This window comes from Miniopterus schreibersii (assembly GCF_964146895.1).
Source record: "Miniopterus schreibersii genome assembly, chromosome: 17".
In the NCBI taxonomy this organism is placed as follows: Eukaryota; Metazoa; Chordata; class Mammalia; order Chiroptera; family Miniopteridae; genus Miniopterus; species Miniopterus schreibersii.
Genome location: NC_138117.1, coordinates 681,185 through 699,479, shown reverse-complemented (window position 1 = coordinate 699,479; position 18,295 = coordinate 681,185). Strand labels below are relative to the sequence as shown.

At 47.9% G+C, this 18,295-nt stretch overlaps 1 protein-coding gene across 1 annotated transcript in view; it reads left to right on the top strand.

The window, feature by feature from the left end:
* CNBD1 (cyclic nucleotide binding domain containing 1) overlaps nt 1-5,411 on the top strand; it is a gene marked incomplete at its 5' end in the record, with an annotated part of 77,222 nt that extends 71,811 nt beyond the window's left edge. Inside the window, 3 exons of the mRNA XM_081116491.1 lie at nt 218-289; nt 3,496-3,555; nt 5,153-5,411. Of these exons, the coding sequence (XP_080972617.1) occupies nt 218-289; nt 3,496-3,555; nt 5,153-5,269 (249 nt within the window). The 3' untranslated portion in view covers nt 5,270-5,411. The remainder of the gene's footprint in view (nt 1-217; nt 290-3,495; nt 3,556-5,152) is intronic.
* Between the last annotated feature and the right edge of the window lie 12,884 nt (nt 5,412-18,295).

Genomic DNA, 18,295 nt, shown 5'->3' with positions numbered 1-18,295 from the left:
GTGCGCACGCGCGGGGCCTCCCGGGGGCGGGGCTCAGTCCCGCGGGGGCAGGTGAGGCGGGCGCCCGGGGCTGTGGTCACGCGCCCAGTGCTCGCGATATCTCAGAGGCGGGGCTGGAGCCTGAGCGGAGGCCGAGCGACACCTCGGGCGATGCGGCCCCCCCCCCCCCGGGCCCCCTCCCCCCCCGGCCCCCCCCCCCCCCCCCCCCGTGTCTGAGCCCCGGGGCTGGAGGGGCAGGAGGGGCTCTGGGCAGCTCCAGGAGCCCCGTTTGAGGTGCAGATGTGCTCAGGTGAGTCAGGCCAGGTGAGTCTCAGTGCAGAGGGAGCTGTAGGCTCAGCAGGGAGAGAGGAGCCAGGAGGAACCCCGCAGTGTGCCCTGGAGCTGAGAGTGTAACAGAGCGTGTGTGTGCACGTGTGCCTGTGCTCCTGTGCTCCTGTGCTCCTGTACTGTGCACCTGTGCACCTGTGCACCTGTACTGTGCTCCTGTGCACCTGTGCTCCTGTACTGTGCTCCTGTGCTCCTGTACTGTGCACCTGTGCACCTGTGCTCCTGTACTATGCACCTGTGCACCTGTGCACCTGTACTGTGCTCCTGTGCACCTGTACTGTGCACCTGTGCTCCTGTGCACCTGTACTGTGCACCTGTGCACCTGTGCTCCTGTACTATGCACCTGTGCACCTGTGCACCTGTACTGTGCTCCTGTGCTCCTGTACTGTGCACCTGTGCACCTGTGCTCCTGTACTGTGCACCTGTGCACCTGTGCACCTGTACTGTGCTCCTGTGCACCTGTACTGTGCTCCTGTGCACCTGTGCGCTTGTCCAGCTGCTGGGAGGGCTTGGGGCCAGCAGTGACCACACCTGGCAGCACCCTGGATTCTGAAGGCCTGTCTCCACCTCCAGCTTCCTGAAGAAGGGAGTTAAAGCAGAGCCTTGAAGCATCCTCATGGTCCCAAGAGGAAGGAGGGGCCCCGGAATGATGGTCTCGTGCCAGCAGGGCACACAGGGCAGCTGGGGGGCTAACTGCTAGTCGGCACCGAAATAAAGGATGATAATATGACTGCAAACCCATCAGATACAATAGAAAACTAGGACCCCAAATGCATGTAAATAAGTGAATGAATAATTGAAAATTCCAAGAGTACTTTCACAATTTCAGAGTAACTCCCCATAAGATATGCCTCAGTTACAAAGGGAAGAAAGTAGCATTACAGTGGAAAACCCTCTCAGACACCTTCTTAACCAAGTTACCCAGGTTTCCAGATTTTGTTGGTCGCACTGTGTTGAGGAAAATGTCCTTGTCTGTAGGATAAAGCATTTGGAGATGATGGATGGGGTGGTTTAAAAAGAAACCTAAAACTTTCAGTAGGTGTGTAATATAAATAAGAAACTAACCAATAGAACAACTAATGATAATATGATGAAACGTGGGAAGTACGTAAATGTGCCAAGTTTCTAACCATTTGTAGGATCAGTGAGTAGAAAAATATGTAAACTTGTTACATCAAGATACAGGTTCTTAGGATCCATGGAGAGCAATTTGTGGGTGACTTTCACGATTAAAAAGTCACACCCGGAATTTCCACTTTGGGGAATTTTTCACACTCGCTGGGACACACTCACTGGCATATGTTAAAGTTTCTTCAAGGCAAGATTGTAAGAGTGCAGGATTTTGACTGTGCAAATGTTCAATAGTCAGTTAAATAAATGGGTGTGTCCGTTCAAGGGACACTGCCAGGCCTGGGGGGGTGGGCATGAGGAATTTCCCGATGTATTGATATGAAAAGAGCTCCCAGGTGTGTGACTGTTACGCAGAAGTACAAGAAACAAAGCAGCACATGTAACATGCAGCGTTTAGTGGGAAAAAGGGTGGAAGGAAGGAGCTATGTTTTCAATTGTCTATACGAGCACAATGCAATTCCAAGGTAAATCCTGGGCATTAAATAAGAGAGAAGAATATGTAGGAGGACCGGGGGTGGGTGCAGGGAAGAAGGGGTCCATGGAGAAAGGGGGGTATGTCTGTCCTACTTTCAACAATGAAGATACATTTTCAAAAAATACCTAGAAGATATAGGAACAGAACAGAATGAGGCCGAAAGGCAGAAGGGAGATTTTTCATTATTACCTCTTAATAAATTTAACTTTTAAACCAAGTTGATGAATCACCTATGAAAATTAAAGTTTAAATTGGCTAGAAAAAAGCACCCCAATAGACTAGGGAACAGTCTAAAAGATAAATGTGGTGCAGAGTGTTTCTACCCCAAGGCACCACACCCTGATTCCTAAAGGCCGTGAATATGTTGTCAGGTGGGCCTGGCCTCGTCTCACGAGTCCTTGAAAGGAGAGAACTTCCGGCGGTGACGAGAAACAGGACTCCGCTGCTGCGCCTGTTCGGGTGGCGCCCTGGGCATCCGCTAATGCTGAGCATCTGCTTTCTGTTTTTGCTGAAAGATGTCTCACTCCGACTGCCAGAAAGGGGGGCGTTAGTAGTGACACAACGTGAGGTTCCCGGGGGGTCACCCTGGAGTGCGGAGCAGTGTCGGCAGCTGCAGGCTCTGGGTTCATCCGAGGTTTGCGTCCCTCTGGGAGCCGTGGTTTCCAAAGAGGTGGCCAGGCTCTCACAGATCCACCAATGAAAACAGCGTGGTTTCATACAGCATTTCCCCCGCGGGAATCACATCCCATTACATGTAATAACGTATGAAAGCAGATCCATTATCATGTGATTTGATGGGCTGGAAGGTCCTGTTACAGGTCTCAATGCGAATAGTTGGAATATTAAGTGGTGTGGTCTTTTCTGCTTAAAAAAACCTGTTTTTATAGTCGTGTGTTTAATCATGTCCTAAAGTATGAAAATACCCTTTTACATGTGATAGCGAAAAGCGCTGTGGGAGACGATTAGTAAGATAGTTGTTGGTTTTTATTTTTTTACATGTATCACATAAACATTTATTCAGCATCAAGGCAGACCTGTAGTCACTCATTATGTTCACGATTTGAGTTTAAATACAGTAACAAAAAGCGATGATATGCACAGAAAACGGACGGACAGTCCTAATGTGACACAGCCCGGAGAGATGGCGTCGGTCAAATCCTTTACACACGCGAGCAGGTCTGATTTCACCTGTTTCTTAGTAGTTCTTACAAAATGGGAGTGTTACGGAAATGTAAGAAAACCTGGACTGTGTGTGTGTGTGGATTGATATAACTAAATTATTTCTATATTTGATAATTATTTTTATGAGCTACCAGTAGGACTATATTTGAAGGCCCTGTTCGCCTCGGCAGACCCGAGCCCGCGTTTCTGTCACCTAAGACAACCCGTCTCTGCACCGCGGGCCCACTCAGCTCCCCCGTGACCCTCCGGGGGCCCACCGTGCCCCGCGCGCAGCGTTTGCTGTGGTTATCGATGCCGCGGGTTGAGTCACAGGGCAGAATGCTAAATAACTGAACACACGTTGGCTCATTTAATCAATCTCATCTCACGTTTTCTTGCAGGAGGATGTCAGAAAAGAGTATTTGCAAAAGGAACTGCGGAAGGAATGGAAAAGTTTCAAGGTATGTCACTGTAGATGGTAACCAAATGCGTCGATCGGCCCTTCTCTCCCCGTGGACTGTGTTACAGTAGCCGCAGCCTTTTCAGGGAGCGTATCAGGGGAAACAAAGTAATTACCATAAACGACGCTAAAGAAAATGTTTCTACTGAAAAATACATTCCTTAGTTCCTCATAGCTCACTCTACTGTCTTGTAAAAGGCGCGCAAAATAAATCTGTAGTAATTCCACGTTCTTCCTCTTCACGGAGGGGGATCGTAGGCAGTAAGGAGCCGCCGCGTGCTCGGCAGGTTATGGGTTGTGTCCTTTAACCCCTTTAATTGCGCTTGTTGCTTATTTTATGGGCGTGGGACGTAAGGGCTGGAGAGACTAAGAAGCGTGTTCAGGTCACACAGAGAGTTCATGGAAGTCACACAGGTACAGAGAGCTCTCTGCAATTTTATGGGTCTTTCCGTGAAGGCTGCGGAATGAGGTTGGCCCGTGAGGACTGACTGTTGCTCTGTCCTACGTGTCGGGGGCGAGCAGTGACTGGCGACGCTCACGCTGCTGGGGAGGCCCCAGTGTGGGCCGCTGTTCCCCCCTCCCCATCTCCCATCGCTTGTCCGGCACCTTCCCCAGGACGCGCAGAGTCGGGGAGATCCTTTCACGACCCCGTTGGCGTGTATCTCTAAGCGTATCTAGAAAGGGGTTAACGGGAGAGTGCGGCTCAGCTGAGACGTAGCCTCCAAAATACGGAGGCAAACCCACAGCGCGGGACCTGAGACAGCCTTTGAAGTGGAGACCTCCGTTCACTTTCCGGGCTGGCCTGGCAGCGGGCGGCGTGAATCGTATCACAGGATGAACCCCCAGAAGTGGGGTCGCTGGGTCACGAGGCAGCTCCGTTTTGGATTCTTCGGGGAACTTCCAAGCTGCTTTGCACAGCGGCCGCCCCGTCTGCACCCCCAGCGGTGCGCGGGCTCCCCTTCCCCACACCCTCGCCTGCGCTTGCTGTTTGTTGATTTATTGACGGTGGACATTCTGGCCGGTGTGAGGTGAGGTCTGCGGTTTTCATTTGCATCTCGGATGATGGGTGATGCTGAGCACGGGCTTCGCCGCTGCTGAGCTGTAGGACCCACAGGTCGCCCAGCATCTCCGAGCCTTAACCTGGGGCGTCTCAAGCCCTGGAACACCCACCGGCTCCTGTGTTCCAGGTATTCAGGGGTCGGCGAAACAGCTCCCGTCAGCGGCAGCACATGGCGCCTCGCTTCCTGTTTCACATCAGCGGCGGGAGGGTAAAGCACACGCCCGTCGTATGTAAAGAGCATCAGGCTCTAAGAAAAACATGCTTTATAAATTCAGTTACAACTCCTCACATCCTTCAAAAAAGTCACCCCTGTGAAATAATTCATAGACGTGAATTTCTGAAGAGTTTTTAAAAACAGAAACTGTGTATAAATTATATCTTCTCTATGTTTTTCTTAGGTGAAAAATTCTATCTTTACAAATTTTAAGAGAGAGGCTCTTTTTTTTTCTTTCTATGGGGTTCATGCTATTTACGCTATTATAAGCTTTAAAGTGTAGGGGGACAGGATTAATTCTCTCTAATCCCCCTTTCTTTCCAGGATAAGACAGTGAAAAAAGCCTTGTATTATAATGGAATTGTCCCGGGCTTTGGAAAATGGGACCATCAGTGGACCAGCATCCCCAGGAATCTCAAGGACACTCTGGTCACTTATTAAAGATGCTGGTGCATAAAAAGCTGGGATTTCAGCATGGATCAGTTTGTGTGTAGCTTATTATTTGAATTCACTCTAATGGTCTAACAAATTACTGTAAAACTATTTATTCTTGCAGAAAAGCTTCCTACTGACTTATTCATATAAACGCTGCCTCCTAATATATTTATTATTATATCTTTCAATTCACGTTTTCTGGTTTTTCTTTATTAGTTACTTGTCTCATAAAAAGAGATAAGCATATCTTCCATAACAAATTTTATGGGTCAAAATTTTTAAAATAAGATTTCTGACATCTGAATCCCAATGAGTGTATTTAAATTAAATACTGTGCTTTGGCTCATTAGATGAAGTATAAAATTGAAACCAAAATAGGTTGCTTTTTTAAAAAGACCTATAAAACGATATGGGTTTTTACCATCTAAACTTGTTTTCAAAGCACAGCTCACGTTCTGTGCTTTCTGGAGTCTAGTGAAGGTGTCCTAGTCCATTTTGGCTACTAAGCCCTGCGTGGCTCGTATGCCGTGGAAACGCGTCTCTCAGCTCTGGAGGCGGGAAGCCCAAGATCGAGAAACCAGAGTCGCCCGTTCTCGTGAGGACACCCTTCCTGGCCCGTAGCCTGCGGGAGGGGCTGGGCAGCGCTTAGTGAAGGACACTGACCCCACCCACGGGGGCCCCACCCTCATGACCTCAGCACCTCCCGGAGGCCCCTCCTCCTAACACATCACAGTGGGGGTGCAGGTGGGGCACAAACGTTCAAACCATAGTCTCTGCAAATAGAGTTTCCACCCAGAATATTTAGAAGAAAGTATTTCATAACGTCAGGCTTGTCGTGACTCTAGAATAATAGCCTGGTTAGCTCTGTAGTGCTCGGTCATTGTCATCATCACTTGGATACGCTTCCTCTGGTTCTTGAATCCTTCCAGGTCCCGCGACACCCGCTCCCGCGAGGGGCCCACAGACGGTCACCTGACGCCTCTCACTGCTCAGTCACGTGATGCCCAAGCTGATTATTTTTGATAATTTATGCTCCACAGTCGTAATGGGTCTGTACAGTTTCTGAAATTTTTCTAATTAGGCAGAAATGATGACAGTGACAAAACTGTTCCAAATATCAGTAGAAACGGAAAAAAATCTGCGTTCGTTCCTTTCCCCCGGGCAGAGGCCGGGAGCTGATGGACTCAGAGTGGGTTTTGCAGCAACTTCCACCTGCCTGGCTCGCCTGACGGGACGTTTTAAAACACCATTCTGATGACTCCAGACTCTTCAAACGCAGAACAGTTTCAGATTTGCATCCCCAACAGACTTTTACTTCGACCTAGAATTACAGCAAGTTACGACTCTGGAAACTTTCAAAAACAGTGCAAAACACACATTGGTGGCTCCCAGCTTCAGTCTCTTTAGGATTGTTATGTGTTTAATCCATGCCAGGAGATTAAAATATAATTAAAACAGGGACCCTCCTCGTGGGGCTCGCCAGGCTTGGAGAAAAACGTGGAAAATCTGTAACTGTGTGATCGATGAGCCATAGCTCTAAGTAGGATAGTGTCGAGAAAGCAGCCATCAAACTATTAAATCTTTCAGAGGACATTTCGTTGTTAGGAGAAAGTGAACATTTTCCCCAGCACATCTGAAGAAGGAAGACTTTTCCAGACAGAGAGGCTGGCGGGCGCTGCAGGGTCTGTGCTCACTGGGCCCCCCTACCCCGGAGGCCTGTCAGCAGCGGCGAGGGGACGCGGACCGGCTCGGGAAGCCCGTGCCGGGTTTAATGCCGCTGCGCCCATGCCGAAACCCTGAATAATTTATTAGTAAGAGGCTCCCTGCGTGATTTCATGCAGGAAGGCGATGCCATGATGGTTGTACTTTAGGGAGATCGCGCTGGTGGGGGCTGGCGGCGAGCACAGTCGCCAACAGCGCTGGTTGTCCCGGTGAGGCCGGCGAGGGCTCGCCCTGCGCAGTGCGGGCGCAGGTGCAGAGGCGGGTGCAGGTTCAGGGATGCACAGGAGAGAAAATGAAAGGGTTGGGTCGGCTATAAGCAGAAGGAATCTATTATTTCCACCAAGTTGCTTTCAGGGTTTTTAATTATTTAACAGCCTGTGATGGGGGAGTCTAGTGGTGCCCGTGGCCCCTGCAGTGACTCGAGCATTAAGCTCCTGTCTTTTAAATGAAATAAAACACAGCAGCTGATGCCCGTTCCCATAAACGGGGATGCTGACAGTACACAGTGGCTGAATTACCACGAAATTATGAAATGATAAGAGAGCTTCTAAGCTTCTTGAGAAGCCGCCTGGCCCAGCTGCCTGTCTGCAGGCAGGTCAACGTCAGAAATGCTTTGTGAAGATATTTCCTAGTCTCTGAATATCTCCAAGAGGCGAAGCTCGGAACCCCCCTGAGCACCTCATTTGAATGATTTTTGCTTACAAAACAAAAACAAACCCTTTAATTATGAAAAACCAAGGTCACCCCTAATTTCTATTAAGTGTCTGTCTTTTCCCTCTAGACCAGAGAGACACCATCTTCCGTGTTTCTTCCTGGGGCCTCATCATTGTATTTTTTCGACCATTTTGTTACTTGTCAGTGTCTCTTTTTTAAATGGAACAGACAGAATTGAAACTGTTACTGTTCAGTTTCTTGCAGAGTAACAGTCAACGCCGTTGGTGATTCTGAATGAAACATTTGAATTTTGCTGTGTTTCATGTTTTTCTCCCGTTTTTGTCTAACCTTAGTGTCCCCGTTTTATTAACCGTGATTTTAGGGTCTCTTACCCTGAGTTCAGGGGAATGAATCTCCTTTCCTTGACAAAGCCTTAATTAACATTTCCATTTTCACGTAATAATAATAATAATAATAAGGATTTTGTCATTTCCCCCCCAGCATGTTTCCCCAAACTAATTGCTCTTCTCCTTCTAACGTTTTTACTTTGCAGAGTTTTTCATAATTCAGTCTTTGTTTTCTCTGCCTCTAAATCCCATGACATTCTTCCAGGACCCTTTTCCTACATTTCATCGAATTGGTCAGTTTAGGGGTAGGGCCCCAGCTGAAAGCTTCTTACAGAGAATATTCTTGGTCTCTGGGTGACAGCAGATCCGTTCATTGTGCAAACACAACACACTCGGTCTGGGAGTGAGGTCGCAGGATTTTATTCTTTCCTCGCAAGTGTGATCGCAGAAGGAAAAACGGAGACGCCAGTTTGTGCCTGTTACCCGCGTTCGGGGACCACGCCGTAGCCTCGTGCCTGTTTGGTAGCTATTTGTGGTATGTGAAGCCCATGACTATGAAATATTTACACAGATGAAGTGTGTTTTTTGAACTTAAAAGAGAACGAAATGACTTCGGAGAGAAGCTTTGAAGTTCGTTATCAGATCTTTAGCCCAGGAGGGAGGCAGAGGGACACTCAATTTTCAGCAGCGTATTGAAGGGGCAGCGGAGTCGGGGGCCTTAGGGCTCCGCTTTGAAGTTCAAGTCGATTCCTGGAGGCAGTAAAGATGAGGTCTGTGTCCGTCTAAAGCAGACGCTGGGCCTCAGCGACGCCGCTGCCAACGGCCGCCTCGGAAATCCTCTTCCTTTCCTACATTTCCCAGTTCTCAGTTACACCTGCCTTTCAGGTTTTCTCATTTCCCGCACCCGTGTTTAGCATCCCTGGCGCGGTCCTCTGGCCTTAGCATCCCAGGCTCGCGCGGGGAGAGCCAGGGGTCCTGCCTCCTGTTCCTGCAGCCCCTCCGGGGGGAACGGAGGGACGGAGTTGGGGGGCCTCTGAGAGACCCCCCTACGGTGGAGCTGCAGGTAGTTCCTGCTTAGGGTGAGGTACACGAGAGCAGCAGACACAGCCCGTTTCACCAAACAGGAGACACACGCAAGCCCGTTAGGTGGAGCTGGACTGCTCCCCGGAGAACTAGACCCCAGTTACAATAAAAGTTCTTTCTATCAAAGCAAAGCTATTGGTCTGTTTGTCTTCACCTCTTGTGTATTTTCAGGGTCCTTCACTCGCCCATCTGTGGGTTTATTGGGGCCTAACATCGAAATGGTTCAAGTTCAGCGCCTGAAAAATAGTGTGAACAGTGGATGGTGTTTCCCAGAGCGACATCCCTCCATTATCACTCCGCTTCTTCCATGCGGATCCAGGGCCGTTCTTCATCTGTTTCACGTGTTTTCTTGGTGCAGTTTGTCCCCTCTCCCCACACGGACTTTAAGCAGCTACCAGACGCATTTTCAGGTACATTTTGATAGCTGCTGTCCCAGGAGGAAGGTGACTTTACTGAGAAACTGTTGGAAATAGTGAGGAAATTACAAAGAGAACAGCAGAGGGAAAAGGAATCTTTGACTTTAAGAAAAGCACACACCTGCCAGGACGGCTGTTACGGAAAAAAAACACAACCTGCAAAATGTAACAAGTGTTAGTTAGAATGTTACTCTTCCAGTGGAAACAGTCGCAAAATGTAACAAGTGTTAGTTAGAATGTTACTCTTCCGGTGGAAACAGTCGCAAAATGTAACAAGTGTTAGAATGTTACTCTTCCGGTGGAAACAGTCCCGGAACAGAGACTGTGCTCTGGTCTGACCCAGCCTCACTCTTTTCTTTTTTTAACTTTACTGTTGACACTGTGACGTGCTCCCCCACCCCCTGCGCCTGTCCCCGGCTGTCACTGCTCCGGCCCATGTGCAGTTACATGTATGTTCTCCGGCTACTCTCTACCTTCTTGCCTCCAGTCCCCTCTGACAGCTGCCTGTCTGTTCCATGCATCCAGGCCTCTGTTTCTATTTTGTCCATCAGTTTATTTAGTTCATTAGATTCCACATAGGAGTGAGACCGTGCAGCATTTGTCTTTCTCTGACGGGCTTACTTCACGTAGCATGATAATCTCCAGGTCCCTCCGTGCACCCCCATGTTCAGATCCTTACTTTCTCAGAGGTTGATGCTCCGAGGAGTCTTGTGTTAACACCCCTGGGGCAGCTTTTCCCGGCTCACTGGTTTCGGAGAACTGGTGTTTCCTGGATCACAGGGTGGCTGGTTCAGCTTATTCCTGAAGTCCAGGCCCTGGGCCTCTGCCTGTTTGCTTTCAGTTTCTCACATCCTGTCTTTCTACCTGGGAAAGAGCCCCTGGCGTTAGAGAGGGGGGTCGGGTGAGCTCGGCTTGGCATCTGAAGCTCCGGTTACAGGTCTTGTGTGATCTCAAAAATATAAAGGGCCTTTTAGGCCAACTAAACAATTTATTGGGAAATTATAAGTTTTTAAACTTACATAACTAGTGTGTAATAGTTACCAGACAAAGAAACAGCAATTTGGAGCAACCTTTTCTGTTAAACATGAAACATATGCTCGGAACAGCCGGGATGTGCCGTCTGCTGCCCTCTCAAAGCAGAGCCGCCTCCCCCAGACCCGCAGCCGGCAGACCTAAAGGCTTTTCTTGGTCAGAACCTCATGGAATATTTCAGACGCAGCCTGGGTTGCACACCCAGCCCTATTCCAGCAAAACCGTCCCCCTTCCTCGAAGTCAAGACCTGGAGTCTCACTGGGAAACGGGCCTCGGACACGTGTGGCCTCTCCCAGCTTGAGTGTCGGTGCACTCGGGCCACTGCCATGTTAGGAGCTGTCTCGACGCTGTTCAGATCTTTGAATTTCAGCTTCTTCTCTCTGAGCCTCCTGTCTCTGTGCACAAAATGAGACAACTAAATAAACTCTGACCATTGTGCTCCTGAAACACCAGGCATGTGAGTGTGTGAGAGTGTGTGTGTGTGGGAGTGTGTGTGGGGAGTGTATGTATGTGAATGTGTGTGTATGTGCAGGAGTGCATGTATGTGTGTGTGGGGGGGGTGCACACACAACATTCAGTCTAGCTCCCCTCCCTCAGAATCTGTGTACAATTAGAACAGAAAGGCAGGTGAAATGATATAAATGAGTCTGATTGGAGGGCAAGGTGGGTCCATCCTCAGCATTTATGTTCCAGTCACAGTAGGTCCATCCTGCTCTCCCGGGAACTGGCTGGACCCAGTGGGTGTGACGACCACCTCCCAGTTTTACAAAAACGATCATTTTACTGTTCTCTGCTCTGGACCTTCCATGCCCAGTATCACCTCAGAGTGGGGTCCCTGCGGACTGCACAGGAGCCTTTCCTGTGGATTTGTAAAGGATCTTAAACTCTTCCAAACAATTAGGTACAGTGTTTCTACAAAGTATAGATTTACTTTAGAAAACAGCCAATCGGTGTACTGTTGTGCAGGATGGAGCTTTGTCCCATTCTTAATCTAATTTCTCATCCATTAGCATATGCATTTGAATTGTGAAGTCAAGATATTTAATTTTTTTTTCTAGAGGTAAAAGCCATTAAGGATGAACATAGTTACAAAGCAATTTGGGAAGGCACAGACCCTGCAGATTGAAAGGCATCTGTGGAATTGTTAGGAACCTAGCAGCCGTTTCCGTCAGCATCTCGGTAACTCAGAGCCTCCGCTCTAACTCAGAGCCTCCGCTGTGTCTGGATGTTAAAGACTGGAGACGGGTGGCTGCACCATCCACACACACCGCACCTTCACCGGCTGTACTCTTAGTGTGACTTGACCCTGCTTTTTGATGTGAATCCTTGAACAATCCTCCACATCCTCTCATTTCAAAACAGATTGTTTTGTTGCAAACACTCCAGCGGGTGCTACCCCTTAATCCCATGTTGTTACTGATGTTGCATTACATTTAATCCCATGTTGTTACTGATGTTGCATTATACTTAATCCCATGTTGTTACTGATGTTGCATTACACTTAATCTCATGTTGTTACTGATGTTGCATTACACTTAATCTCATGTTGTTACTGATGTTGCATTACACTTAATCTCATGTTGTTACTGATGTTGCATTACACTTAATCTCATGTTGTTACTGATGTTGCATTACACTTAATCTCATGTTGTTACTGATGTTGCACTACACGTGCCTCCAGCTGTGTCTTTGTAACTACAGAGCAGTGATCTGCTTGGCATCATCTGCTAAAAATGAGGGCTTCACAGGGCACGTTTGATCCTAGATTTGTAATCGTCCTTGTTTGCATCTCATCCTTGCGCCGTTACAAGGAGACGAACACCCCGGGCTGGGTTTCTGCCTGCCAGATGTGCGGGCGTGGCGGAGATAAGCTTGCTGGTGTGGTGAGGGTTTCCATTACTTCCCTTCGAGTATTTCACACCCGTTTCACTGATAGTAAATCCTTAGACACTTACGAAGGCAGCGTTTCAATGGACCATCTGTGAAACACACAGCTCGGCTAATAGAAAATTCTGACGTTGGTTACAATGTAGATATTTGTATCCCACTTCCAGACATTGCTAGAAACAGTTTCCAATTAAGAAAAAAAGGCCAGTGTGGCTTAGCTAGGTATCGGAAGTGCTAAAAAAATAGAACACAACCCCCCCCAGTTCCTGACTTTGTGGAAGCCGGTGATTCTCCAGGTGTGACCCTATAATCAGAAACACCAACATCCTGGAATCTCACAAAAATGCAAACTCTGGGGCCACACCTGCTGAATCAGAAATTCCAGGAGTGGGTCGCAGAAATCTGCACTTTAAAAGCCATTTTTGTGACTTCGATGCACACTCCAGGTTGAGACACTGTAGAAACCTCAAAATAAATTCTAATTTTCTCAACACTGGTTGGGAAACTCACAGGGAAAGATGTACTGAGGGGACGCAGTGTCTCGAAGGATGTCCCAGGTGGCTTTGGGACAGAAAGTGTCCCGTCACCGAGTGTAGCTCCAGAAAAGATGGGAGGGGTCTGTCATTTCAGATTCTCGGTTCACAATCCCTGAACCAATTCACTACCGTGGAAGGTTTTGGGGCCATTTGTTATATGTCAAAGCAAGACGGCTATGGAAGTGGATGATTGACTCGTAGTTTGTAGATATTTCACAATGCAGGAGCATTCGACCAGCATCGCTCATGGGTTTCCCTCAGCTGTGGACAGGATGGAAATGCATTTCCGGTTTCAGGCATCTTGGTAAATTTTCATAGTGGAATTTATTCATTACAAAATGCTTTGGTGCAAAAACATATTTCATGCCCCAAATGAATGTGGGAGCTGATTTCCTGCTCATCCTTTTGAAAGGCTGTTCCTTCCACACGGACATCCCTTGTGCACCACAATCTATGTAACCAATAACTGCTGCTCTTAAATCATGTGTCCATTTAGGCAAAATAAACTGGAAAATACATTTTCTTTTTCCCCCCCAATATGTTTCTATTGACTTTTAGAGAGAGAGGAAGAGAGGTAGAGAGAGAGAGAAACATCAATGCGAGAGAAACGTCCATCGGCTGCCTCCTGCATGCCCCCGACTGGGGATCGAGCCTACAACCCGGGGATCGAACCCTGATCGTCTGGATCCTAGGTCGACGCTCAACCGCTGAGCCACGCCCGGCCAGTCGATTCAGATTTTCTTGAGTTACGTGAGCCTTGAACGGGTGGCGTGGTTCTTGGTTTGTACTAAAAGAGCTTGTGGAAATGGGTGTCAGCTCTCTCAAGAGCATCTCACCGGTGCCAGGAAACCTGTCAGATTTAGGATTGTGTGGGCAGTTTTGATTTCATGTAGCGAACGTCCACATCTGAGAAGAAGGATTCGTTTCAGGAAACACCACCCAAAAACTTTTAAGTGGTCATTTCATAATTTCCTTACCCCAGTACGGCTACGTCTCAGGCATGGCAAGGAGAAGGCCCCCCTTGGCACAGTCCACTCCTAGGCCTCAGTCCCATGTGAAGCACAAACTGTTCTCTTATCTAGTCATGTACATATATTTTTTGCCAAATATGAATTTTTAAATAAAACCATATAAAGGGAAATGACCAGGCACCCAAGGGACATCTCATCAGTGTTTGCGTTTGGCGGAGAGACGTTTTGACCATCTCCCTTATGTTTTATAAAAACATTCCAGACAGATAACACGTTGTCACTGGGCTCAAATATAATTTTATTGCAGTTTTTATCTCACTTAACATGATATCCCCAGGAAGGGAATCTATAAACTGTGTTTCTAAGTCAGGCCATATTTTAACATGAAACCCTCCAAATGGTGTCTTGCTCCAACATATATTAGGAAACCCAGATGTGGAGGTTCACTATTCTTTCTTTGAAACAGACATTCAGTGTTGTGTTGGGGTGATAGTCTATTCTCATTTTCCCTACAGTTTTTCAAAGCTTTTACCACGTGATTGTTACTCAACTTGCCTAACTGGAGCTGCACGGTGATACATTTTGTTAACAGATCAATTAATTTAAATCTCTGTTGGGTTGACTTTGGGACAAATTCTGTTTGCTCGTGGTAGTTATTATCTTGCTACTCAGTTAAATTAAATTTAATATATTTTCATAAGCAGTACTGGTTGGTATCTTTTCACTGGGGATGCTGTTTGCATTTTGGGGTCAGAACACTGTTACTATTAGAAAATACATATGAAGATTTCAACATTGTATCTGTGTGCTGGATCTTATCTAGAGTTTTTAGAAGCATCTTATAAAAGTGATTCTCACACTTTCATGTTTGCTGTATATGGGTGGAAACAGAATCATTTTTATTTTTTTCAGTATCAATTGCAAAAAGAACCTGAAAACAACTATTTAGTAACCATTGGAAATTATACCTCAGCATAGTTCCTGCGTCTTCTTATTTTAAGCAAAATAGGGGTCATTGGGATGGTGAAAGGTCTACACTAACAGGTTCCCCTGTGCTGGCTTCATGGAGTCTGAAGGAGACACGAGACGCTCGGGTCAGAGACACAGGACTTTGTGACTCAGGGTCCTGCAGGAAGAATGAACTTCTTGTCTGCAGGGCCCCCCCGCCCCTAACGTCCCGTAGGGACCGTGTGAGGCAGCCCAGCCAGGGGTGCACACCCACTGGGTTATCTCACAGCAGAGGGGCCTGAGCTTACAGGCTCCCACCTAGTGAAGAGTCACTGGCAAGCCTGCCCCACCTTCGCCTCGGAGGGAGAGGTTACCTTTATTATTCTGGACAGCAAATAAATCTGCCTTCTGCCCAGTGGGACACACTGTCTCCATCTCCCAGAGCCATTTGCTAGAAAAACATCCTTGAAAAGCTGCCAGTTCTGTGACTCAGAGCAGCTCAGAAGATGGGCGGAAACATCTATGGAGAATTCCAACCATCACTGTGTTTGTTCCAAATATATATTAAATTTTGTCTCCATTATATAATCTACCCTTTACTTATATCCTTTATAGCTCATATTTACATTTAAGTGTTGTGCTTTATTTCTATTTTCATGATCAAATTCTATGCAATTTTGTTTGTTTGCACAAAGAACAGGATCCTGGACTTACATGCCCATCGTGTCGCTGAGGGTCATGTGTGTGTTCACAGGCTCTCTGCTTATTATAGAAAGTGCAGCTTTTCCTCTAAAACATTGCTTTAGTCTTAGCTTATGTTATTTTATTTTTTATATGTTTTTATTGTTTTTAGAGAGAGATAGGGAGAGAAAGAGAGAGACAGAAACATTAATGAGAGAGAAACATTGATCGGCTGCCTCCCGCACGCCCCCTACTTGGTGGGGACTGAGCCTGCAGCCCGGGCCTGTGCCCTGACCGGGAATCGAACCAGCAACCTCTTGGTACCTGGGTCAACAATCAACCAGCTGAGCCACAGAGATTTGCAATGTCAGCCGTCACTGCTGAACTCCTTGCTATGGTATCCGCCTCGCCCTTTGGTTGCAACATGCACGATTACGTAAGACTCCCTCTAACTAGCAAACTGGGAGCAAAGATAACCTCAGACGTGTAGCAGCCCTGGGCCCCCTCAAGTCACTAGTGCAAATATTTAAAAAAATAATCTACTTGTTATTAAGTTTGTAAAACGTGACCTAATCATGATTTTAGAAAAGATGGAGCACCGCTGTGTCTTCAGAATCAAGCCTCTTCTCAGAAACACTGAGCTGGGCGGGGATTTTCAGTAACGTGGGCAATTAAGCCGCTTTGACCCCAGAGCGTACGTCTGTAAGAGAATTTACATTTTCCTGGCGTCGGACTCTCTGCCTGCCCTCCGACAGCTCTGTTGAAACAGATGTCGCGCAGATGTGGAAACATCTGGCCGGTCAGTGCGGCTGTGACCACGCTCGGGTGGGGGCTGTGCCTGGCTGACACCTGGGTGCTCGGCGAGGACGCCTCCCTGGACAGCACTGGGCACCTGGCTGCCGTTTCCGCTTGGTGCCGCTTTCTTTCTAACAAGCACTTTCACGTGCTCACTGGGCGTGTCCTGGGTGCTCGTGGACGCCCCTTGGTTGTTGCAGGAACATGTGTCTCGTTCGCATTGGCTCTTGAGAAGTCGCCTCCTCTAGTGGTAGGAACTCGATGAATCAGCACCAGGGGGGTGATTTCAGTCGCTTTCATATTTTTTCTCCTCCAAAGAGTTTCGTGGGTCCATTCGAATTACGAGAAGGCTGTTTCGGTTGTACACAAATATCTGGGGTCGTTGGGTTCCGAGGTCGTCTTTCTTCCCACTGACTGCGTGTGTCAGAGGCGAGTGAAGCCTCCACACTGTGGGCAACCAGAGGGCCTCCTGGGTGCTGCCTTCATCAGCGTCCACGCGTGGGACCAAGTGTGCACGTGATGTGTGCGTGTGCTTGCGTGTGTGTATGTGCAATTGTAGGGTTTTTTGGATAGACAAGGGGATAGGAAATTGGAAAATTTGAAGATTACAGATTTTTAAATTTTATTTTTGTGGTATACATTCATAAACCTAACACTAAAAACCTGCAATTCTTACTTTAATTTTTTAAAAATATGTTTGGTAGCTTTTTAGAGAGAGAGGGAAAGAAACATTGATGAGAGTCATTGATCGGCTGCCTCCTGCACGCCCCCTGCTGGGGATCGAGCCCGAAACCCTGGCCTGTGCCCTGACCGGGAACCAAACCGTGACCTCCTGGTTCACAGGTCGACACTCAACCACTGAGCCACGCCGGCCGGGCTGCAATTCTTACTGTAAACTATCACTCTGCTGTTATGAGCCAGGGAACATTTATGAGACCCAAGAAAATACTTCACAAAGCTCTGTGCCTGAGTATCTGTGATGCTTCCCCAAATCAGAGCAAGTTAAGGAGGTTGACAGTGAGCTGCAGAGAGCGTTGGTCCGTCCCGAGGAAAAGGCAGGTTGTGCCTGGAATCGGGGGATGTGTGGAGACAATGGGACGCTTTTCACTCCTGAGGTGTCTGAGGCTGGAGACCCCAGGGTGCTATGAACCATCTGACATTTATCACAAAGGGCAGCGAAGTGGAAGCAGCCTGAGTGACCCCACGCCAGCCGCAGCGCAGAGCAGGGTGAGGAGCCAAGGCCGTAGAGCCCCAAGCCTGCTTAGCCTGCCTCTCGGCCCTCTGTCTTTAGGTTCATCAGCTGTTTGCCTATTTTTCTAGCTACTTTAGAATTTCCTGAGGAAGTAGATTGGTTTCCAAATGCATCACGAGTCACCGCAATTACAGGGTCGCTCGCCTTCAAAACATGCTGCTGTGCACGACCGAGCTCATTGCAAATGGTGTAATTTTGCTTTGTAAGTCTTTTTTTCCTAATAGAAATGACCTGAAAACCGAATTCAATCGTTTGCTTTTATTAAAAATGCACCATCAGAAACGCTTCTCTTTCAATGTTGTCCTTTAACACCTGAGGATCCATTTGGACCACGTAACTGCAGCCCAAACAGCCCGAATTGCAGTTCAAACCACGTGGCCGCAGCCGGTCGGAGTGACACGTGCGGCTGCTTATTGTTGTGAGGCTCAGATTCCTAAGGGGGCTCTGAGAAAGATGCAATTAACACCCTGCCTGTCAAGGCATCTTATGAATTATTAAAATCCAGGTCCTATTCCCCCTTCTTAAATTATTCTTTTCAACCTCTTGGTGTCTCGTGTGCCACCCTGGCTCGGATGCTAAGCAATTACCCTTCCTAGGGTCAAGGAAGCACCGTGGGGGCAGCCGGGAAGCAGAGATAAGGGCTGTGGTTCAGCCCGAGTAGCTGCTACCCCGAGACGTGAAGGTCAGGCTGGGAGGAAGCCGCTACCT